This window comes from Telmatherina bonti (assembly GCF_933228915.1).
Source record: "Telmatherina bonti genome assembly, chromosome: 12".
In the NCBI taxonomy this organism is placed as follows: domain Eukaryota; kingdom Metazoa; phylum Chordata; class Actinopteri; order Atheriniformes; family Telmatherinidae; genus Telmatherina; species Telmatherina bonti.
Window position 1 is genome coordinate 20,790,277 of NC_136610.1, and position 26,243 is coordinate 20,816,519.

General features: G+C 37.5%; 1 protein-coding gene across 1 annotated transcript in view; it reads left to right on the forward strand.

Annotated features, from left to right (window-relative positions):
- The window catches only part of tnmd (tenomodulin), a 69,199-nt gene that overhangs the window by 35,126 nt on the left and 7,830 nt on the right, over positions 1 to 26,243 (forward strand). Inside the window, exons 3-5 of the mRNA XM_079249583.1 lie at positions 9,691 to 9,831; positions 16,923 to 17,030; positions 24,205 to 24,358. Of these exons, the coding sequence (XP_079105709.1) occupies positions 9,691 to 9,831; positions 16,923 to 17,030; positions 24,205 to 24,358 (403 nt within the window). The remainder of the gene's footprint in view (positions 1 to 9,690; positions 9,832 to 16,922; positions 17,031 to 24,204; positions 24,359 to 26,243) is intronic.

Consider the following 26,243-nt stretch of genomic DNA (forward strand, 5'->3'; position numbering starts at 1 on the left):
TGCATTCTGCCATATAAAAGGGCTATTGACTTCTTTGCTCTTTGTAATACATCTTCAGCATGCAAGTTGTACAGTTTGACCCTGTACACACCATTAAAGGAAATGCACCACTAAAGAGATTTGTCTCCAGCCAACCTGGTTGTCTCCAGCCTATTTTCTTTCCCTGAATCTGGTGTCGAATACATCAGGATAACTGCCTAAATCATGGGCTTGAAATGATGTGTATATTGATTCATGTATGAAAAGCGCCCTGTGACAACATTGTTGTGAAGTGGCGCTATACAAATAAAGTTGAATTGAAAGTTGAATTGAAACAACCCTACTAAACCATGAGAAAAAAAAACATGTCTTACTTGTGCAAAAACTGTTTTAAGCTTGATCTCATTATACTTTATGAGCATCCATTTATCACTTAATAGCTAAAAAAAGCAGAGAACTGTCCTCAGTGGAACAGATTGAAGACATTCTGATTGTCAAATGTAAATTAGTACTCTGTAAAGTACTCTGTTCATTTACCTTCATGGCAATTGAATATTTCATTGTTCAATTATCCAATCTAATACTTTTTCTTGAGGCTATAACAAATAATTTTGTGATGGAAATGTTTGTGCACTGTGGTAAACTTGGTTTTAAAATTAGAAGTTATGAAATATTTTTATGAATCACCAAATAGCATTTGTAAACACACTACCTGTATGTTTGTAGTGATGACTTAAAGACTTAGCTGCCTACATGTATTTTTGCATTTTTAAGTAACCACAGGAAGCATATCAGTTGTTTGGATTTGAAAACCCATTATGCAAACGCCCACATGTGGTGCCTGTTTATGACAAATGAAGCAGGTAATGTCTGAAACTGATTACAACATTGTAGTGTTTGTTGGCGTGATGGACAGTCACAGGCCCCTTTGCACCCACTGGAGCTGCTTACCCTATACTCGACAGCCTGGTGCTTCAAATCAGCTGATCAGCTTTTTCTGGAGGTACCGAGGTCTAGGCGGAAGCTCAGAGGGGACAGAGCATTTGTGGTCTCCTAAACATTGGAATTCTTTGCTACTACAGGTTAGAGAAGCCACAATGCTGTTGATTTTTGAAAGCCGTCTGAAGACCCATTTTTATGACCTGACGTTTCATTCAACATGAAACTGTTGCTTATTCTCTCTTATCAGATTCAGTTTATTCTGTTTATTTAAAAAAAGACATTTCCATTTAGATTTAAAATGTAAATGTGTCAGAGTAAGTAAATGAGCTCATTTTTTATTTTCAATGTCAAAGTACTAGGATTTATAGACAGCTTATCAATGTAAATGATTTAAAAAAATGTGTTAAGCATGTTATTTATTATTGCGAGTTTAATTACTTTTTGATTATTTAATTTCCTTTTTATTTAATTATCAGAAGACTGAAAAAAGTTTAAATCAAATTACACAAAATAAAATCAATTGAAATAGTAAAAAGGAGCACAAAGAAGAAAAAATATGAAATCTATACTTTTATCAAATTGACTTCTTTCATTTTCGATAATTTTAACATGAATTCAATATAAAATAATACTTTACTGTAAGAAAATCCCGATTTATTCAAATACAACAACCCAGCTTGTGTGTAAACATGCTACTAAACAAATACAGTTCTTTATGTAAAAATTATAATGGTTAGTGAAAATTTTAATGCCAACTGAACAGTATTTGTAGCGGAAACTTAAGATAAGTACGGCTGCACTAATGCTGGGTCAGTATCAAGTACGACTACAGCGCCTGAAAGAATTACAAAGTGTGGTCGCTGAATCCAAAATTGTATTATCCACAATTAACAGGAATTTACAATCTCTGCCTATCTAAGCCAGCTTCCTAGAGTGTACAGACACACATTAAATGAGCTTGAGCAAATAAAATAAACAAAATGGTGTCCCCGTTAAGGTCCTTTAAAATAAAGTAAAGAAGGAAAAAGGTCTGTTACCCAGCTTGAAGTTCTTCCTTCAGGAAAGGAGGTGAGAATTCCTTGTGTACGTATGTTTCATTTGCTTTAAAAGTGTCTTTGTTCACAGTGTCAGATATTACCCGGGTAACTTATTCTTGTCTGTGTCATGAATGGTGAGGTGAGTTGGTGGTACTGCTTTCTGAGGATGGATCCTACGGCCACACCGTGTTGTCGGTCTCTCCACAGTCAAATATCCTGGGTTGGCTCGCCACTGAACCCTCGAGGATTAGATTTCCAATATGCTGGTTCTGGTCAAAAACCAATCTAGGCAAACGGCGTAGAATGCGCAGGTTGCAATCATTTTTTACTTTCAGTCTAGTTAACTTTTTTTCCATCATCACTCAGTTCCTCTAATTATATCCATCTCTTCAGGATGTACAGTAGAATACGCCAATCATAATAAAATGAATGGATACAAATTACACAAGGTATTCTGCCAATGAGAAATCAACAATGTATATACTTTACACTTTAAACTGAAAAGATTTACTGTAAACCACCATTTGTGTATTTAACAACTTACATCTATTAAACACTTTTAACCATAACTTAAATATAATATGTTCTACATCCAACATACATGGTTTCACATGTTAACCTATTTCAAACACTCAAAATGAATTTTATTTGCGCTTGTTTATTCAGCATGTGCACTTCAGCAACCAAACATTAGCGATTAGCTCAGTGCAAACACAATTACAGATTCTTACCATCCTTAACTTTTGTAGTGTTAAACATCAAAGATCTGCATCCTAACTCTGATTGGTTTTTTAAAAGAACCGGTATTGAACAAATCAAGTAGATAAACCAGTCAACGTGGCACTTAAATTAGCATTAGCATTCCTTACCGGAGCTCTTTATGAGAAGCTCTGCTAACAGATGCGGCTCCTCACACTCAACTGTTACACAGAATCAGGACCTTGATAAACAAACAATATATTAACAGTTGGTACAAGATGACTAATCATGAACTTCTGGCTTAAACACGTGTTTTCATACTGAGAATTACGGCAAAGCTAATCCTGGCCATTCAGGCAACGCCTCCATTCGGAAAGAACAAAGAAGAAGGATGGTAAATCCTTATGGTGTAGGCGCCACCTGGTAGTGGTGCAGCGAATTACAGTACCACATATACAAGGTCAGTAGTCCCATGTCTCAGATGGGCTACATATTATTTTCATACATATGGAGACATAGTTCATCTAGCAAAGTCACTGTTATATCACTCCGCTGCAGCGTCACAATAGCAATGCGGTAATCAACTGATTTGGATCAGCTGGCTTTCAACAGGTAAATGATAAAAGCATCCAAAATAAATTGAGACCAACATAAGATAGTTCGTATACTTTTGCATATTTAGCAGGTTTTGTGGAAAAAAAAAAAGACAAAAAAAAGAAATAAACACTTGTTATAAATGTTTACCATGTGGAACCATGGTATCAGTGGAACAAACAACTCAGACCCATGTACTACGTGGTTTTAATGCGTTCTAGAGTGTTCTAGACCCCAAGTCGTGCATAAAATCATGATATGGTCAATAACGGAGTGACATAAAAATGTTTTAACTTGCCAAACTATGTGTGTATATATGATAATAATGCACATCAGTTGGCATTGTAGTTTTCACTGACCATGGTATGATATGAATAAATGACCTGTGTGACAGTTACATTGGTTTGATGTGCAGAATGTGTATCTAGGTTTCTGCTTGTTCAGCTATCTGGCTTTTCCTCTCAATAGTGGCAGCTACATTTAGAAAACACCTGACTCAAGGATCACTTCCCCACAGGGGCAGTTAGGTGTATGGCATTGTTACATTGATTGGTAAAGTATTTGGTGGTTAAAGAGACAGATATTTCCCTCAGGTGCTGGTGAAGACTAAAACACAAATCTGGGTGAAAAAAACAAGGAACTATTGGATGCTAAAAATCTAACAGGCCATCATTTTTTGGGTGTACTTAAAAACAAATGTTTGCAAAAGAAAGTGAAAAGTTTTAGCAATACTACTTTTATTATACATTGTCAAAATAAGGGAAGGAAAAAATTATATATATATATATATATATATATATATATATATATATATATATACATTTTTTACATGAGATTTGCTAGAAAGATGCATATACATATATGCATCTTTCTAGCAAATCTCATGTAAAAAAATGTAAAACACACAGAAAACAAAGTGATGTTCAGCAGATTTTCTCTTTGTTACAAGCATTGCTTGTTATAGAAGAGAAGGTTCAGAATTCTCGATGTTTGCCAAAGCATTTTAAATTAGATGAGAGCCTGCAAGATGTCGTTGACTTCAGGAGGGTGGAGCAAAGTATTAATTCGGGCAGAGCACAGCAGTCATGTTTGTATTAGCAGATTTGCATCAGCTGGTCACAATAATCATCATCTCATTCACAGCTGAATAGTAAGCAGAAATGTGCAGTCACACGTAGAATGAGTCTTGTTTGCTGACGCTCCTCCTGCTTTGGTGTCATATTTTCAGCATAGTTTGCTTAGTGTCTGTGTACATATAATTTCTTTGAGAATTTATTTTACAAACTTATTTTGACAAAGTTCTTGCACTTCTGCAGCACTGTGGTACTGTTGACAAACTGTTTAAAACTGAATGTTTTTGTGGCTATAGTAGTACATTTGTAGCTTCTCAGTGTCCTTGTACAGTGAGTGTATGAATTGGAGCTGTTCCTATGTGCTGAAATTTTATCTGCCTCTTCACCATAGTATGTGAAGTTAATTCACTTTCTGTCTTTTATCTTCTCCCCCACAGAAAGTGCCAAGTGGCAAATTTCCTTTTAAAATCTCCTTAGCATATTTTTAGACATCAATAATAAGGATGTGAGCACAAAAACTAACCATAATGATCATCACAGTTATACTAAAGCAAAACAATGTTTCCCTCCAAAATCTTCCCCTTATCGCCGCATAAATCACGCTGGAAGTTTTACAATGTACTCGTGCTTTAAAAAAGGCTATTCATATCTATTTTCAGAATGCCAATTATTGTGCATGGCAGCAGCTTTAGCTATTGAACCAGTTTAAGTCAAACTGTTGTAATACATTATGGTCTATTTCAGCCTAGTGCAGTGGGGAGGTTCTCACTGCTGGATTTTCATCAAAAGAGATAGCCAGCTGAAAATGTAATTCACTGTTTTAGTATAAATCAATAAGCCCCCCAGAATCTACTCCCTCATCCCCACCTTCATGTTAATATAAAAGAAATTCTCACATAGATCTTTAATTCACCACATGGACATTGCAGCTCTTTAATGGCCCCAATTTAATCCATAACTGCTCAATTGACACTTAAATTTCAAGCCCATCTTAATTTGCCTATTCCTGACAATTTTAAGTTCAACTTCTTTTAGAGCCAAGGCTACAGTGACCCGTGGTAATGGAGATTTATAGGTTTGTGCCAATCTAACAGTGATCTTCTATTAAGAGTTATAGCTCATTTGGTCCTTATTTCTCTGTTCTCCCTGACAAGAATATGTACAGCAGCATGCTCAAAATGTCCAAGAGTTTTTGAAAAAGCAAACAGATGCAGAACATGTTAAATACTGAACATGAAAAGAGTCTAAAGTGAAAGCTAATTTTGTTAGAGTGTTAGAGGACATTCGGCTGCTTCTGATGGGGGATATAAATCCTGATGGACTCCCATCTGAGTGTATTCATTAATCATGCGTCTCATTGGCGAGGCTCTGATTTGCCACTGAGATAGATGAAGATGAACTCAGCAATATATTTCTCATCATAACACAACCCTCACATAAATATTAATAGCATATTTTCAGCTGGTGGGCATGAATCATTTTTCAGACAGGGAATTTTAAGAGCTATCCATGCGTGTCCAAGAACAGTACATAAGCGAGCAGTTGTGATAAACAACATCCCTTTAAGGCAACACACTGAAGAGGAAGCCCAAACTGTACAAGAGATTTTCAATGTCTTTATTTTGCTTTCCTCAAGCGATTTTCTATCAATAAAATTTCATGTTTGACCTTTCAGTTTGTCAACACAAACATTTTAATTCAGCATGCGACTGATATTACTGTTTGTGTTTGCAGTTCAAGAATCTGTCATTTTAACTACATCAGTAAGATGTTACATTTAAGGAATTAGTGAGGAGTAAATCTAGTTTAAAGCCACAAAAACAAACAGATTTATATTCATTGATTAATGATTGTGCTGAATATAAAGGGGTCCTTCTTTGAGGAAAAAAGCTACAGATTATCAATCAGGTCCAGTTTTATTCTGAGCCTTTCTCTCCTTTTTGCCTCTTTTAATGTGTTGTTTTGGCTTTTAGTATTTGCAGGATTTTTGCTGATTTAGTTGACTCCTATTGTTCATACTTTGGTTCCAGACTCAGCAGGCAGTATTTTATTTTTCCTTCACACAACAACACAGCAGACAAACAAGCCAAACGCATCACACACCGCTCCTCCTCTGCGGTCATCCTATAAAGCAATGTGAGCCTTTGAGATGCTTTGCCACAGGCTAAGGAAGCGTTGTTGAAGTATGTATTTTGAAATCAGAAGACGACCCTTTGAGGTTCAATCCACCCAAGCCTAATGCAACATAGCCATGATAAGGTGCTCATACGCACATTTTTTCTGTCCTCTTTAATTTTGATGAGCATTGTAGAAAAGTCCATAATTAATATTAAAAGCCTATCATGATGTATCTGGTTTATTCACATGCTGGGCACTTTTAAAATGTGTCATTTTATTCCTATATTTTTAGACAAACCTAGGTTCAGTGGGTTAATCCAGCACCAAATGATTATTAGGTACATAACAATATAGTAATGTAATGCAACTCTATTATTTTTCACCTGTATGTTCACACACTGGTGTTTTTGCTGCAGGAGCCAGTTGTGCATGAGAGCATCTTCAATGCAGTTCAGACCAAGCAAACTACTTTTTTTTTCTTTAATTGAATACATCATGTCCTCAGGTAAAAAAAAAAAAAAAAAGCATCTTACAAATAGAAGGATGAGCTCAGATTCATCGTTGTTTTAGTTTTCCTAAAAAGTATAATGCTCAAAGGGTTTCCAATTATGTTTCACTTTTGGTTTTGCCTCAGTTTGTTTTGGCCAGATTCTGTTGCTTTTATGTTACATCTGATTTGAAAAGTTGTGTAGTGGACTGTCAAACTCAAACCAATTACTTTTGTTCCACAAACTTAACATTCAAGTCAAGCAGGACTGCTCCAAAGCAAAAGCCCTCCACCACCGCTACCTGCTTAATTGGGCTTTATCGCTGATTGATAAAACCGCATCTTGTGTCAAATACCAAGCAGCAGAGTTACCAAAGAAAAGTAGAATTCAGTCATCCAGGATGAGAGAAGACAGTGGGGCTTGGCCAAACCTTGTCATAGTATGCCACCTTTAAAGTGTTTTTACATTTGCCAAGACAGGCTGGGGAAGGTTTGCTTAGTTAAACTGGCTATAAGTCATCTCATGAAGTGAACATGACCCGCACAGAAGGCCGTGACAACAATGAGGGAATGCCATGCTGTTTATACACAATGATGTATTTTATTAAAGAAAATAAATTAAAGTATGTGTATGCTGTGTGTAAAAGTGAAAATTAGTGGTGTAAAGTGGTTGCAAGTCAGTGTCTGAACAAACCAACAAACCAAGCTTCAGACTGAGAGAGAGCTCGAGCAGCAAGTCCACAGCCTTATATAGGCAGGTGCGCTACAGCCAGGTGCACTGATGAATGGAACCACCCAAAGCACACCTACCATAAAGAAAGAATGTTTAAGGCCAGGCAATCACAACGCTCAAACATCATCTACTCACAGCATCTTCTACTTCATACAAGAACATGTCATTATCCAAAAGCAGAAACATCATAGTTTAATACTGACCATCAATAGGATTAAAACGACTCTGCTTCATACAGTGTGGGGCTGGTTCTTTAAGCAAGCAGTGTCCAACTTTTACATATCACAAGTCTGGAAAATTGGTACCTTCATACAGACGTCTGTCAAAAAAAACTAGCATTACGTGTTCCTGCCCAATATAAGTGCTTTATCCATCATGTAACATGTCAAACATGTTATTGTGAAGGTAGAAACACTAATGTGTTTTCAGAGATTGTGTTGATCTCATCACTAACCTCATTAAAAAACAACTTTGCATGTTTATTAGTCATATCAGTCATCTCAACAACCAAAGTAATACCTGCCAAGCTTATCTGCATATACTAGACATAAATATGAGCTGCCATCTTTTCATAACTACTGTATGTTAGCTATCACTGTGACAATACCAATCACTATAATGCTTTGGCTTAACTGTGATCATCATTATAATGACAGAAACGATGATCTCAATGTAAAAGATTTATGGAAATTAGATAATCAGTATATCACAAAAAACAAAGAATAGAAGAATAAGTAAAACAGTAAAGATTAAATAACAAGAAGAAATGTCAGGTCCAGAATAATTAAACTAGGTCTTGCAGAGTTAATTTGTTATCTTATTTGCAGCTGCTTTTGTGGAACTGAATCAAGGATACGTTTAGATGGGGATGTCCAACCTTAATCTTTTGTCAAGAACTGGTGCACATGATCAGGAGACAGGATTGATAGAGATTGAAATGAAAGCAGAGATAAATTATTCTTTTACAAACAATTTTAAAAAATCCTGGGGGCTTTCAACAAACAAGTAATAGTGTGGTTAAAGTACCCCAATATGTAATATACAAAACAATTAATACCCCTGTCAAGCCAAATTCACATGTCTGTGTAAAGATACAACCAATCTGTGGAAACCAGGGTCCATAGATCTGCTACCATAGATTTTGTGAAGGCATACATTTGGATAAATTATACAAAAACATTTCTGAAGCATTTCAAAAAGGTACCCAAAAAAAGACTGTAATTTCCAACATTGTAGAAGTTTGGAACCACGAGATGCAACTACAAAGCAAGACTGAATAATTGGTGACTAAAGTCTTTGTACAAATCGACCAATATCAGGTGGCAGACAGTGAGCCTTGTTGTTGTGAAAAAATATATGTACACTGTCAAAAAGGTGGATACCATGCAAGCTGCAATTAATATAAAGTATCAAACAAATCTGGGTACATAAGCAAATTAGTGTCATAAAGAATGTGGCTGTAGCTTCAAATATTGCATGTACTGAAGGTATTTTAAACTTACTTTTTCCTTTTTCCCCGATTTATGTGAACTATTGTTTCAATCCATGTTATTACTTGGACATTAACATAAAAAGTTCTGTTTCAATAGATAAATTTGACCTTATCAGAAGCAGAATGCAAAAATGATATTATTCCTTAATAAACCTGAAAAGATGAGATCACATCATCCAGACTTTTTGGCAATTATTGTTCTCAGAGTAATACACAGTATTTGTTGCTGTTTTTGATGCGTGGCTTTGGCAAATAAAAATTGTGTTGAAATGTTTAATCTTGCATGCAGTCATCTCGGGATGAAAACTGTTCAGTTTCTTTTCAGAGACGTTGCTTCGAACAAGAGCACATTTGCATGAATAGTTGGGAAAATTAGTCGAAGCTTTTCGTAGTCAGCATTCAGTCTGGACGGAGAATATCAGGAATTGGTTATTTATTTCTTTTATTACTTTTGTTTATTTTTTTCATTTTTTAATAACTTTTTGTTGCTCTGAAAAAGCCGAACATGAGATATGTGGTTGCTTATGTCATTGCAGGTGTATGGCCATCAGTACAAAGCCATGGTGGACGGTGTGGAGACAGACAGTGTGATGGAGATTGACCCAGAAAACCGCATTGAGATCTTCACAATGGGAAACGGGAGTCACGAGGTTCTTGAGGTGCATGATTTCAAAAATGTAAGTAAAGTTTAAATGTGTGTAAGCTATTTCTTTTTTTTTTTTTTTTTTTAAAAAGAATGTTCACTCACATCCTCAGGAGGGAAAGAATCATGATGTTCACGTCCTGATCTTTTTCAAAGAGCCAATTTACAGCATTTATCCAAGCTTGAAGTCATATTTCAGTTATGCCTTTTCTCTAGCCACAAAAAGGTTTGATAAACCTTTGAATCCTTTCAGACTGTACTGGGAATCATTTTCACTGACGGGTTCACACATAAAATGCTCTTTTTTTTAAAAAAATATATATACATTCATACTAGTAATTGATATTTTAAAAAGGAGAGCAAGTGAAGATTTATGTGCACAAAAGCCCATCAACAAAGATCAGTCTTACAAAAAAAAAACACTTAGAAAAAAAATGATTTTCTCCACTAATTCTGTACCACAACGTCTTCACAGTACAGAGACAAACACCATTAAGAACCCTTTTTCGATTTGTTTATTGCACCTTTTTTCAACTGCAATTTTGTTTCCAGCAGAACTCATTAACTTACCTTTCATTCCCAAATCCTGCTCAAGAGCAGGAGGTTACACATGCTGCACCTCAGAGAAGGGAGCGTGCTGCTTGACTGGGTAATGAATGCTCTTTTACACTTACACCATTATTTACTGTGAAATGTTGGGTTGCAAGGCTGAATGTTATAGGATACACTTCATCCCAAACAAAAACCTACACTGAACAGTCATTGTTTTTGTTACAATGGTCTTTGTGAATCTAAAATGAATCAATGATGAAAACCAGCACAAGATGGGAAAACTTTAACCTCAGAAATCTGTATCTAACTCTTTCTCAGCCAAGCAAGTGTGTGTGTGTGTGTGTGTGTGTGTGTGTGTGTGTGTGTGTGTGTGTGTGTGTGTGTGTGTGTGTGTGTGTGTGTGTGTGTGTGTGTGTGTGTCACATCAGTGCATGTACACATGTGGTTGTTGTTGTTTGTTCCACTTCCTTTCGGTGTAGCACTTCCCTGGAGGAGATTCGTTTGATTCAGTGCACCACCGTGAAAAACTGCAGCAGCAACCAACTGAGCAGAGTAATTCAAACCTCACTGTGACAAAAACTCAGACAAAACTTGCATTTAATTACACTCACCGTAAAACTGTGTTCTGTTAACATTCGTATTTTAAGTATAAAATGGGAATGTGTTATGCAACTACAGAAACAACACACCTTTATAACAATCTCCACTTTGCCTGAGGGCTGTGTGAAGCTACAATTTTTTTATTTTTTTTTTGGTAACTTTGACGTTAAGTCTGATTGAAAAACTGTTTTAAAAAAAGATGTAAATTTGACCAAGACATTGTTAAGATGTTTTCTTCTGTTTAAAGTTATTGCACATGAAAGCCACAAAAAAGAATCTCATTGTAAAATACAGCCACAAAAAAATCCTTAGTGTTTCATAAGGTTTTAAACAATGTCAGCTTAGAAATTCTTTGGCTAAAAGTTGTCTATGTTGCAGTTATCCTTATGAACCCTGAGAGTAAATCTGAACAGAATACAATGTGATGGTCCATTTTTTCTTTTTATTATTTTAACCTTTCCTCATTCCCAGTTAATCACATACTGATATTGTATACACATACGGCATTTTGGTTTTCAATGCAGAGGGTACACAAAGCATTATTTTTGGACTGGTAATATTTTGGTAATATTTTTAGACTGGCTGGTAAAATATAATATATCATTTAATATTATATATGTATGTGTGCGTGTGTGTGTGTGTGTGTATATATGTATGTATATAGATAGATAGATAGATAGATAGATAGATATAGATATAACAGGATTGGCGAACTGTCCAGGGTGTACCCTGCCTCTCACCCAGTGATTGCTGGAAAAGGCTCCAGCTTCTCCGCAGCCCTTAACTGGAACAATCAGTTTAGAAAATAGATGGCTAGATGGATAGATATAATGTGCTAGAAATAAGCATGAAAACAAAAGTCAGCATATTCAGGCTTATGGATTTAAATTGTGCATATTTTTTCATGATACCCAGTACAACTTTCAAAGCTAGTAATTTCCTTTGTATAATTTGCTTAAGGTTATTTTTAAAGGGTGATTAAGTTACAGGGTTGTCAACCCTTAAAAGTAGAAACTAGGATTTTGTTAAACGTATATTGACTTATGCACATCCTTTTGTAATTATATGACATCATGTCAGAGTAAATATCACTGTGAGCTAACTCTTAGATCATAAAGTTTATAGCCATGATAGAACAAATATGTCATTCACAAAGCTTTATGTCTACCTTTTTTCCATAAACAGTGCCCAAACCTTTTAAGAGGGTGGACTTTACTGAAGATCTTATGGAAATTAGATGACTTTACAGTAATGGTATATATTGCAGCATCCTATCCAGCAACATGGTCATTAATTTCCATCAAAGCTGCAATTTCAGCTTAGATGAGAGGCAGCCATTGGGGCTGTGACATCACCTGAATGGAGCTGTGTTCAGCCTGCAGGTGCTGCTTCATGTCTGAAGTAGAGTTCTTTGCAGCTGACAGACACTCATTATCACCAAGGCACAATATGCATTTTATTGTGATGTCTTTTTTTTGTTTTGGGGTTTTTTTTCTTCTCTTTTCCACCCACCAACACAAAATGTTAGAACTTACAACAGCATAAACGTTGTTCTCTGCCAGCTCAGCAGTGGGTGAGCTACGAGCGTACTGATGTGCAGTACTTGCTGCCTGTTGAGGAACAAAATAATAAAATAGGGGTTTTTTTTCGTATTTTCTTTTGTTTTTATTCATTTCTCTTGTAACTCTGTTAAGGAACACAATGCATGTCACAATGCCAACAATAACTGATTTTGAATTGCAAAACTAATGAAGTTTGTTGCAAGAAAAAGATCCTGCCAATGTCTTTACTGTCTAAAACAAACAACAGTAAAGTAAAACAGCTTTTAGTATAAGGTCAAACAGGAGATGAACTCCATTTCTTGCACGACCCATGTACAGCTCCAACACGTAAAACCTTGCAACCTAGAAATTTCTCTCTCCCTATAAATCTGGAAAACACACTTTTCTTGGCTAAACATCTTGAGATTTTCCATAATTTTTGTCAACTAGAAGCTTAATCAATAAAAAATCCTGTATTTGGAGAATTTCACAAACTTCAATCTTTTTTTGTACTGCTCATGGATGGCTGCTTTCTTTGTACATGGTGTGTAGTTATCTTTCCTAGACTTGTTATTGAATTTTCGACGCTATGTCACAAGAACAAACGTGAGGTGTCAAATGAGATGAAAGGAGAAACATGCAGGAATTGTGTGAGTGAAGAAAATTATAGATACTGCAAGCAGAGAATGCACAATTTCTGTCTGAACACAGCTCTCTCTGCAAGGCCATAAAACCAGACTTTTGGTATACTGACAACTCTTGAAAACATTGTGCCTGTGAATAAATATCCTTCTCCTAAGTGAGGAGACCTTGTGGTCACATTTACAAACACATTCTATTATGCATCACACAGATTTTACAACTGGTCTCTGCAACAGCCTTGTGCATTTACCAGTTCTTTGTACTTTTAGCTTGACCTTTGATCCCAGTTTGACCTCTAACTACAAGAAAAAATTTTAAAATCTAAAGTTGAAAAGTTTTTGGGGTTTTTTTTTTCACATCGCAGGGTGACACGAAGCAAAGGCAATGACATTTGGGCATCCCGCTAACCATTTGTGGTATTGTGAATAGTGAACAGCAGATGAAATGACCTTCAAAGAACATAAAGTTGAAAGCAGTATTAAAGCAGCATTATTTTACTCTGTTTGTTTTGGGCTATATTTGCATGGGAAAGAAATAAACAGAAAGGAGCATCATGCAAAACATTCTGTGAGACTTGTGAATTTCCAGATGACTCGTTATTCTTGCTTGTTACATAGATTGTGAAGTCCTCTTGAAGAGCTTCAAGGGTTATTTCTAATATTACATTTGCAACATAGATAGAAATGCTACAGTAATGCATGTGGCAGCAGGTGCATAGCAAACTTCTTTATTCCATATGAACTTATTTTGTTAAAGCAAGCAATATATCCAACCAATCACCAGTCAGATTTTCTGGACAAATTAACACAGCTGCATCACAGATTGAACCACTACTATTGATGAAAAAACTAAAAAATAGGTTAATAATAGAGTTCTCTAACAGCTTCTAGCCTCAGTTTATGCTTTGCTAACACCAAACAGAGGAGCTAACATTTAAAGAAAAACTTTGTGTGGCCTAAAAGATAACAAAACATCTCAGAGTTTCTTCACAGTGGTTTTTAAAATAGCTTTTACTTTACTTTGGTCCTGTTTCAGCTGGTGTGGTGGTTAACAGACAGGGTTTGGGCATTCCAGTGCACCATAAAAGAAGGGGAAGAAAAAGGAAAAGTGTTCATTGGTCCAATAAGGCTCATAGTGTTATAATTTGCTTTGTTTTATTATTACACAAAGAGCCTTGTTTCTAATAATATTTGTATAGATGTATAATATGAGGTATCTGGCTTATAAAATGGCTTAAGCAGTGATAATGACCATGCAGGGTGACTTTTACACTGAGTCCTTTTCCACTTGAGTTACATTGAATGATGGAAATAAAATAAACTTCCTTTGGTAGGTTCACAACTAACCTCCAAGAGGCCAAAAAGCTTCAGCATGCCTGTCATGGGAATAAGGTAAAAGACATTCTGGAAGACACGTTCACACACACAGTTCTTTCTATTGCCAGTTGTAGAGCTGCAGCGAGGCTAGGTCTTATGTTGGTGGGCTGTGAGATATAACCAGAGGTTTAATATTTTCTTTCTTTGAAGATAACCAATGTAGAGGCATGTTAAAAGGGAGTAGGTAAAGTCTTCTTTAATTTACTGCCTGGCCTTTTTGATCAGAGGTAACCCCCAGACCCTTAGGTACCGCCGGTCGGTAGGTGAGATTTGGCTCTCTTCATTCTGCAGAAGTTGTCAGTAATCAGTTTTGGCTTCTTACCTTCAAATGGCACCTAGCCTGAAGTCTAAAGTAGCCAACATCCATAAATCAACACAGGTTTGAGGAGAACAGCTGTTGAGCAGAGCATTTTTTTTTTTTTTTTTTTTTTTTTAAATAAAACATTGACTGTAATTGGACTTAGCTTGTTTTCTCCTCTTATTTTTACACCTTTTAACCATCAGCTAGCAAGTAAAATCAGAAAATTATGGCCTGATCATTTACAAATAAAGTGTCTGAAAAAGCATATAAAATGCTGTTTATAGGTTTCAGGATGAGTTTTCTTTAAGATAGCCTTTAGCTGTGAGGATTTTTTGGTCAAGGGAGAATTTGGGAGGAAAAAAAATCTAACCTTTCTTTTCTGCTGCTATGCGCTCTACTGACTACATGTCTCGCAGCAGATGAAGCTGAAGCATTAAAACTTGCCTCCAGCGTTCATCTATCTAAAATTTCTTTGGAGCATTTTTTTTAAATTCATGACTGCAGGAAAACCACTGATGGTGCTGAGAATAGGCTATTGTAACATTATGCCATGCTTGGATGTCTGTGATGGACTGTAATGTCCAGATTGTGTGAGAGGGACTATCAATAACACCAAAAGGAGGCCCATTAGTTAAATATATGATCAAGTTTATTAATGGTAATAAACTAATGCAGTCATAACTGATACATTTGTTGTAAGTAAATTATACAAATATTTTAAGGCCAAAAAAAAAAAATCAATAAATAAAAGAAAAAACTGTTGTGTGAGCTGTGTGAGCATAACTAAATACAGACCAGGCTATGAGTGCTATCATAGTAGATACCACATTAATACCGGCTGACAACTTTGCCTCTGAATGAACTGAAAGATTCAGATGCATGTTTCCTAAGGCTCACAGCTTGCACATGCGGGTATTTCAGTATTACCTATTAAAACGACATTGCTTTTCCATTTCTCTTCCTTATGTTAATGCATCTTTATTCATTTTCTGGTTGAATAAGCCCGGTAATCATTGTGTCTCATCATAGCACTGGCCTCTTCTCTTCTGCCGCAGCTCACCAACACGCCTTCCCAAATTAAACAAAGACTCATCACAATAAAGCCAGGCATAAACATCATGCTTTTGTGCTTGAGACCATTATTGCCCCATCCTTTTTCCACACAGATGAAATTACATGCGGTAGAATATGACAGGCATCACTTTGTACGTTATCTTGTGCCGCTGGTATTTGGTTCTTAGAGTGACAGTTCCACAGAAAATGTGGAAATCACACCCACATGGTCACGTTAGCTGATCCACAAGAGATGTCATAACAATCACTGTGTTACTGTAATTAAATATTGATTGAATAAAGTTCATTTTCATGCTACAGCTCATACAAATTTCACTTGATACAGTTTTAAGGCATCAGTGTCAGATGTAGATCCAGCCGTCTGTTCTATACAGTGTATGGGTTCAGTGAGCTGCTCTGCAGAACATAGATTGGATGCAATCTAATCTAGTGAAGCTGTTTCAGACTTATTCTGGTTGGATATCTTAGAATAACGCAGAATAGCAGCAAGAAATTAACAGATCCTCTTTCCCAATTGAGGCTTTGTGTGTCAGACTGAATGGAGATACAGTCCACATGCTGGAGGATCATCAGTGAAGCTGAAGAGAGCATCTCCACACTTGACTGCACAGATTAAGAGAGTGACAGGGACCTATGACTGGCTAATTCAGTGGGGGCACTCTCTGTAGAAAACACTTCATTCTCAACAATGTCACTTGGCTCTCCTGTGCCATATACCCTGCCATGAAGCATTATACAGCCACAGTGGAACACCCCCACCTTTTCACTTCATTCAGCTTTAAAGCAAAAGCAGCGTTGCAAAGGCCAAGCAGTCATCAATTTTAAAGCATGATAAAAGATTTAAAAAAAAGATCAAAATACACCCTTTCTCACTCATTATGTTTTAACTTTTTTAACAGCTTTGATTATCAGTAAAAAGCTGAGCGTTTTAAAACGAACGCCCCAGTTCTGATGGGATAACCACATCACAGACACCTAATGAATGATACATATATCTGAATTTCTGAGTTTCCCTTCATTTCTTTTTCTTTTTTAACAGGGGATCACTGGAATACGGTTTGCTGAACATCAGAGGTGCTACATCAGGACCCAAACGAAGAAGCTACCCACACTGGCAGAGGTGCAAAGTGAGGACAGAGGATTGCTGGTACAGTATGCCTCCACACTCTGCCATATGTATGTTGGGCTCTCTGTGGTCCTGCACAGGCTGTCATGCATATTGTCAGGAGATAACCAGAGTAGAGCTCTGTGAGCAACACACAAATCCTCAGCCTGTCCATTTCATCCTATCTCCCCACCGCTCTCACTGAGGAATAAACTAGGGTTTGTGGTGCCTGTGAAACTGCCAGAAAGCTAACCACAAGCCCATAGCCTCTTTGTGGCTCACATCAAATGGGGTTTGCTGTCAATCTTGAGCCAATATTAATTTTTAATCATCTCTTCCAAAGGCTCTACCCAAATAGCCTAAAGGGGGAAGGGTGCAAGAGCGTACTGAGCGAGAGGTAAACCATTAAAATGGTATTTTTAAGATATGTTTTCTTTGTAAAATTCACGAGACACCCTCTGCAAGTTTATGGTGATTTATTTTACTTCTCTTGGTTCTTGTAGTTGAATTTAAACTTCAGAACAAGAAATGGAAGAAATTCAGTCAATCAAAATTCACACTTTTTCCAGTGTCACAGTGAAATTCACTGAGTGGGCCGCATGTTCAAAGAGAAATCTTTCTCTCAAACGTCTCAACTGCTAGCCTGCTCTCATTTACATTTCACACTGGCTGGCAAAAATCTGACTCTCCCCACTTACGGGCTCATTTTAAAAACAGAGAAAGCCAATTGTCAGCCCAGTCTCAGTTTTAACTTTGCAAACACAAGGTGTTACACCCCAAAAAAAAAAAAAAAAAAAAAAATCAAACAGTTTGGTTTTTTTGTTCTCATCTTCATAATGTCTGATCCACATTTACAAATACTAATTGCCCAGGCAGCACCATATGTCTGTCTTTTGTGCACTGTGAAGCTTAATTGGCTCAGTTCACAGCCCCTAAGTGAATCATATAAGGCCAGAATATAAGTGGGGCTCATACTGGTTTTGATGGAGGCCTTAAAATTATTATTCAAAAGGTGTTTTGAAGTTATGTTTTTACATCAAGTGATTCACTGTTATAAGCTTGCCTTGATAGGTGACATTTATTAGGGGTCCTTGAAGAGGCTGCAAAGACATACCATGATGATATGGGAGAAAAATATTGACACTGTGTTTTATACAGTGTTGTGTTTATATTCACCACTATTTCAATAACTAATGTTCTATATAAGGAACGTTTTGAAAAGCATACTGATCACCTTGCATGTATATTTCATACACCTTGTTGCCATGCAGGTGTCAACTTGGCCTAATTGTTTAATGTGAAATAAAAACCCAAAAAATAACTGTGGTATATAAAGTTCCAGTCCTGCACTGGCCGAAGGAAGTCAGTGTGTCAATAAAAACTGTCAAACTGAAAGGTAAATGAAGAGACTTACATCACTTTTAGTTTCTTTGCTGAAGCAGATAACAGTTGATTTGCTGAAGAAAAATATCTGTAACAGGCAGAAACAGCTCCTCTGACTCTGGTAATTCTTAAACAAACACAAAGTAAAAACTGATGCCAAACTGGTCCTATATCCACTAATTGAAAGCATTAACCAAGACTCATGCATCCCAATAAAATCCCATTTTTGAAAAAGTTGGTCAGAGTATGAGCTCGGATATGTTAGCCGATTGCTAGGGGGTGGGGGGGTGAAAATGAAATATAAATATTTTTCACAATAACAAGTAGCTTACACAGTCAATTTGATTATCACAATATCTTTCAAAATGTACGGGCTGAAAGTAGACACAAATCAAAAGGCTGCTCCTGCTAGCACCCCCAAGGACCCCCCTCCTTGAGGGTCAATAGAAATTATTTCTCCCAGGTTCTGGGATGAAATCTGGAAACATTCTGCCCACTACTTTCCCTCTGATAGTACATGCGGTTAGGATGTTTTTGACTTAAATATATGTTACCACTCATTGCATATAAATCTGATTTTAATAGATTTCAGTGTTATTTTGTTGCATGATGTGAGTGGTGTGCAATCCATCTGGCAGAGTTTTGTTTTGACCTGTCAGATATTCTTTCTGACCAGACTTAAACAGCTAACTTGATCCAGAGCAGACTTGTATCACAGTAACTCAGCAGGAACTCATTTAAACCACAAGGATGGAATGAAAGTCTCCCTTTGATGGACCAGAAATAAGTGAGACTTTCCCTTGGTCCTGTCTAATGGAATGCCCCCCTGGAGTGTGGATCCACTTCTTGTTTTCTTTGAGGTCCACCTAATGTTACAGTTGCTATGTTTACATGGGAGTTTTAATTCCTGTTTAATTCTGAATAAAAGTTCATTCCACTTTAAACTGATGAAAAATGACCATGCAACCACTTAATTCCTAATGCAAATTTCTATTTGGAATTAAACTTAATTCCAATCTAAGTATCTGGTTTATTCACATTTTAATTCCGAACTATTTAATTCCTCTATCATGTAAACCTTAATTCCGCTTGAAGCTTATTCCGGTCATTCTGCGCATGCTCGTTACCTTGTCCTGTCCCGATGATGAGCATTGTTTGCATCCTGTGTTCGGTGGTCGATCTTTCTTCTCCTTCTCAGTTGCTGCAAAAAGTGAAATAGTATGCTCGTGCTGAGCTGCTACTTCAAAATTATAATAAAAATAGCGGCGAAACTAGTATTTATTATGCAGACTTTTACAAGTTACGACTGAAAAGACGAGAAGCAGGGACCCAACTTTGTTTATTTTATACGTCATCTGTCATGTGCACCCTCTGTCCAACCAGAACCCATCCCAACCCGCCGCTCTAAAGAGGAATTAGTGAGTACATGTTTCATGTAGCTGCTGACTCTTTTCACGCTTTTAACATAGTTAAAAAATAATTTCTGTTATTTGTTACACTGAAACTATAATGATAAATTTGTTGTGACTTGTCCTCTTAGTGTTCCATGGGTTTCTGTTTTACTGGTTTACACCTGTAAAGGTGTAGCGATAAGGCATGTCTAAAGAGACTTTTAGCCAGTTCACCAGTGTTACATTCCTCACTTTAGATTTTAAACATGTAGCTTTTCTTTCAATAGTTTTCAAAGGAATTATGTGGCCGTTTTAGTAGTGTAGTAGTGTAGTGTTGGGACCTATAATGTGGGTTGTAACACCAGTAAATCAGACTTTTGTAAACAGAACTCATGGACATTCCTGACTTTTGGTTTACATCAGTGAAATCACATATCGGGCTTCCAGTATGACTCTAGTGACTCTGTAGTGGCCTTTGACATACCAGAACTTTCAAAGTTGAGAATCAGTTAATTTATCCTGAATTATAGCAGGAAATAGATTAGGTTTTTTTCAAATGGCAGTGTTTGCCTTGTTGGTGATAAGTACTAGACTGCAGGAAGCCACAAAGGCAAACCTATTTGTAATATTGTGTGACCAGACTCACAAAAAAGATAATCCAAACATGTTTGATGTAGATAAGCTGAAATTTTAACATCACTTCCATCAAGAAACCGTGAATGAGCATAGAGCTGTGAGCCATTTTCAGAGCCATCATTTTATATAACCTTAGCATTCTCTTGTTAGGTCATTTTTACCATCACCCTTTTTTTTACTCTTATTATTTGTAAGTGAACTTTTTGCATCGAATATTACACTGCAGAAGACAATTTCTTGTTTTAAAAAAAAGAAGTGTTATGTGAATGGGAGTGGGAAGGATATATTTAAGTGACCTAAGTATGTCCCCACTTACACAGAGGTCCCTGTGAGCATCCACCCACATGTGACCCTAGAAACGATCAGCACAAGTTCCTCCAAGTAGTGAAACCCATGAAGCTCACAGGGGTTAAAGCCAAGCACTTGTGGTTCCTAGCTTAACCCCGCCACAGGCTTTTAGGAGGAAGGGCTCAGAGCAGCAGCACCAGGCTTTGGAACTGAGGTGAAAAACAAAGGAAAAAATACTGAAAAACTGCGAGTAGCTGATAAGGAAACACAGCCCCTGCGAGGGAGAAACAGGTGACAAACATGAATTGTTTGCCAGGATTTTTCTTCCCTTTTCAATTTGCCTTCTCAATGAAATGTCTAAGGGAGTAATCCCCGAGCTTCATTCCAGTTCCCCCAGCCTGACATAGAAATTGCCATCACACCCTTTAACATTGTCAGTGGATGCTGCTTGCTCCATTAAACAGCCACTTAATATGGATGACCAATGCTCTTCCAGCAACCCTAAACCTCCCACTCAGAAAACAACTGCAAAGCGCAAAATGAAGAAACAACACCGCTGCAGATTATGTGAATACACTGAAGTCCTGCAGTGCACTGTGTGAATTGCTTCATTTATGGGACTGAGCTCAGGAAATTGTAGGGTGGCCAGTGAGAATGGAACAATGAACTTCACTAGCTGTCCTGATTAATTCAGTGATGAAGTCTGGTCACACAGAAAATAGGACAGAAAGTTCAATGGTAGTTCCTTCCTCATCAACATCTGTTGTTGGTAGCTACTTACTAAGGAACATGCTGGTGTCAGAGAAGGCTTGGTGGTTGGACACAAATGCAGGATAAGTGTAGATAAGAAATTCTTTTAATATTCTCAATCAGGTAGCAAGAACACTACAGGAAGAGAATGTGGTGAAAGCCTGCTATAGGGAAGACAAGACAACACACGGAAGCTGATGAAACATAGGGCTTAACTACAAGGAAACACAAGTGCAACACATGAGGATAACAAAGAAAACAGATAAAATCCATGACGACAGGAATTCATGATGGTGCAGGGGAATCCTGGGATATGTAGTCTGGACCAGTTATCAGTAGGTAGGTGAGGTTGAATAAACCAGAGGAGGAGAAGACACGTCAGTCGGTTCATGCTGGTCTGACTCAAAAGTTGTGATTATTTATTGTGTAGTATCTATGTCACATCCAGTGAAATGTAAATGCAAAAAAAAAAGGTGGGTTTTTTTTTACACTTCTTTGGATTTACTCCTATATTGACACATTTTTCCCTTTACAGCTACCTCTGTCTCACATGTGTTCAGTCTCTAACTAAAGACACACCAGTAAGACTGCATGATTCAATAGGATGGGAAATGCTGGACTTTCAACGTTTCTTGATCCGGCAAGGTTGTGTGAAAGCATCTTTCTGTTTGTCAGTGGGGAAAAAATAACATTTGAGGAAAGTTGAATGTGTTGCACATATTTACTTTGTTCCAATGTGCAAATGCACTCAATTTGTGGTGATTAATTTCCTTTAACTAAAACTTGACAGTTGGGCCAAAGGGTTGCTCAGACTTTGCCCAGTGTACAAATGGTGAAGATCTTAACTCTTACTCCACCTCCTGAAAAAAAATAAATAAATAAATAAGTACACAGTTTTAACCGCTGATGCAGTGCACCGTTTAGTGCCCAGGTCTCATTGCAGTCATTGCTGTCTCATTGCTGAAAGTGGATTGTCAAACAAAATTCAACTGCACTAAAAGCTTGCCTTGTTTTAGATGCAGCATGTGAAAGCTCCTGGGTATGGTGTGAAAATCTTTGTTGATCTCAGGCAAACATAACACCACTTTCAACAATGCGTCATGTCGACAGTTTTTTCCCCTTTGGGACACTGTGGCAGGAAAGGGTAAATTCGTTAACTACAGAACAACTGGTGTATAATTAAGTTGTGCACTGTAGGCGAAAAGCATACATACACCAGGAGCAGCTGCAGAAAACAAATTACCATCATTCCCATGGTCCAATACATGATAAAAAGTTGCTTGTGTCCTAATAATACATCGTTTGTCAATAGCAAAATGGAAAAGCTTTCAAAAGTGTGTAAACTGGCACACTGTAATCATGTTGTCTTTGTGCTTGTCAACTGGCATTTAGAAATCCATGCCCCTTGCTAAAATGTTGACCTTTACCACTTCCCCTCCAGGCACTCTCCCCTACAAGTTATTGGAGTTGTTGCTCAACTGTGAAGTCAAAGTCATGTTGAGAGCCCGGTGTCGTGACCTCCATTTACTTTCCAGAGAAGACTCACTTGGCTTCCACAGTTAAGATGTCCAATTAGAGAGTGCTGTTTGTGTTCTTCAAGTTTGATTTTAATTTCTGTAGTCACAGGAATGGTGTGCACACCGACTTATTGCCAGAGCACACCCTCTGCTGTACCACCAGCACCCCGAAACATCAGTCCTCCGAGTCATCATTATTCTGCTGGCCAGCGCTTACAAGTAAAGGGAAAGTGTGTCAAAAGCTTGGCTGAACATATCTCCCGAAACCCAAACGCCATTTCTGATGTGTTAGATCAAATGCTTTTTGTTGTTGTTGTTGTTGTTTGTTTTTTAATCTCTGCAGGTCACAACCATGTCACTAGATAACAAGAAGCAGCACAGAGAGCAAAATTCTAATGCCAGTGAGAGTGACAGGGGTGAGCATGAGGGAGGGGGCACGACCCAATATAAATGATTCTTGCTCCTACTATAGCCCCAGGATACTACATCAAGCTTAACTAATGTGCAATTAAGCTGTAGACTGGAAGAAAATCACCTTGTAAAAACATTTGTCAAGTGAACTGTTTTTCTGTTCTGGGCTGCTAATTAACAAGGGAATGGGAAGAGGGGTTTGTTTGTGTGTGTATTTACATATACATGAAGAAAATAAATATCCACACTGTTAGGGGAGAGCATTACCAAATCCCCTTCATATGTCTCTATTAGACAAACTGACATGTAGTCTCTATCATTAAGCAATAATAGTTTACTTTACAGCTCATGGACTACAGTATCAACAAATTAAGTCCACTGATAGTGCTGGGAGCCAAGTGAAGCATTGTGGTGAGGGTGGGCTGGGGTGGAGGGGTGCAAGGCTTTATTGTGTCTGTCACATTAAATGATATTGCAGCCCCACTTGGAGTAATGAAGACCACTTCTAAAGTCATTTAAAAGTCAAATCATCACTGTCTGTGAATTTCAATGATGTATAATAGAAGGAGCATGCCAGAGGCTTGAGAGGAGGGTGAGACTCAGAAAGAGAGGGGAGTTGGGGCAGTGGGAGTCAGGAGTCAGGAAGCTGCCGTCCTCTCAGCAGACAGAAAGGTGATACATGAAACTACAAGAAAACTGCTGCATGACTCAGGGGAGGAGAGTGCAAATGCAGGACTGCTGTTTGTGTTGGGACCCAGACATTCTGGCAGGCTCCAGAAGTGCCAAATGATGTGTGCGATTCACATGCATGCTACTCTGTGTGTGTTGTTCTCCAAACAGGAGGATGAGCCCGTGGATATGAAGGTGGAAGACTCCCAAGTGTGGATTCCTGCTGAGGAGCCCATCGTTAACCCAGACTTCCTCCTTGACTCCAAGATCTGGGAGATTTGCCAGCAGCTGCCCATCCACTGGATCCATCCCTCCCCCCTGACCGGTGAGAGCAGGGGGCAGTTCTGCCTCTAAATGCAGACTATTAACACTCTCACTGGAGGGCATCCCTACAGGCCATGTGCAGGTCCATAGAGACAGCATGATTTAGCAGCCGCCTGAGCAGCTGGCCCAGACTGCTCTCCATTTGTAAGGAAAGTTTAGAGACTAAAGGGTGGAAAGAGAATTCAGATCTTTAACTTGTTTGAGTTACAAGAAAAATCCATTTAAAGTTAAAAGAGTCACAGACTATCAGCTGATTTAATTGAGTAAAACTCATAACTCGACTTCTGAGTAAGTGCTTTGGCATATAAAAGATTATTATTACCTGCTTTAGCTGGTCCAGCTGGAGCTGATTTTAAACACTGATTTATTTATTTATTTTTTTTTTCCATTTTGTACTGCAAACTTATGAATCAATTAATTAATATTCTGTTCTAAAATACAGGGTTTTTTTCTGCAAATAACTTCTCTGACCTGTTTGAAGTACTTTTGGAATGGCGTGTGAGGAATTGCATGTTGAAATGTGAGACTTTAGATTTAAATGTCAGATACTTCAAAACCCCTTGCCAAATGAGCTCACACAGTGGTGATGAGTCCCATCGGTGTCAGTTAAACCTCTACATATTTCACATTATAAAGAAGTTTTAAATGTGGTGTCCATGGCAACGCCATTGCAGTAGCACACAAATAGTAAGACCTTCTGAGGCAATTACTGGTTCACCAGAACTGAAAAGGGAAGCAGCTCTATTGAGCAAAGTGAAAACAGCCAAAGAATTTGGGATTGTGGTGGAAAAATTTTGGAAGCTATCAAGAAAGTGTTTAAAGCTGCAGATTTAAAAAAAAAAAACTCTTTTGAAGTAAGTTTAATCAAGTATACCTGCAAGTGCTTATGTCCAATCCATTATCAAGCGATCACAGCGGAACAAAAAGCTATTTGATGTAATTAATCGATTATGGTTATTAATCTCTTGTAATTCACCCTTTGTTTTCTTCATATCAGATACATAAACTCATTATCACTACAGAACACACCTAATTTCTTTGTAATAAGGGTGTCCTGATGGCTGCCCAATTTGTTAGGGAGGATCCGTGTTTAGAGGAAATCAAGGCATAAATGTGTGTAAGAGTTACACAGCAGTGTTTCCGGAGGTAGGTACTCCCACTTTTCAGCCAGCTGCTGCTCAAATAAATGCAATAAAAATCTGATAAATTAACTTCTTCTAACAATAAAATAAGCTGTGTTATCCTCACATAAAATAATGAGCTTTAAAGTGAGACAACAGCATTGTAGAAACATTTGTGGCTTCACTGTTTTTGGCTTCTTTAGATGTACTGCATAGAAAACCGAAAGCTTTTCTAGTTTCTGCTTGTGATTCATTTGTTTTGTTTGTCTGCAAGTGAACAATTTGAAGAGGAAAATATGCTAAACAACTAAACAGCTAAACAGAATTATTTAGTCTGCTTTAGTTTGGCAACATTTACTTTGCTTCTTCCTTTTTGGTTTATTAATAATGTTATATTTATTTAAACTATGTCAAGCACCTCAAACAGAAACGCTCGATTCAAAAATGTACTCTCTGTATTTTTGCCCCGTAAATACTATGAACTCTGGGTCTTTGCTCTCAGAGTCTAAAGACAGCCTACGCACTGCAATTTAACCACCTTGGAAGCCACACTGTCCAATGAACCTGGCTACAAATTCACATATAAAGTATGCGAACTGTGCAGTGATGATAGCTACTGAATCTTTGCAAACATCACAGTAGGCTGTGATTGAACAGCAACATGGATTCTGAATGTCACATCGACATAAACTAGCTGCTATAAGCTGAGACACTAAAAATGACTGGTCTGTGATGACTGTGTGTTTATACATTATTTGGTTTGCT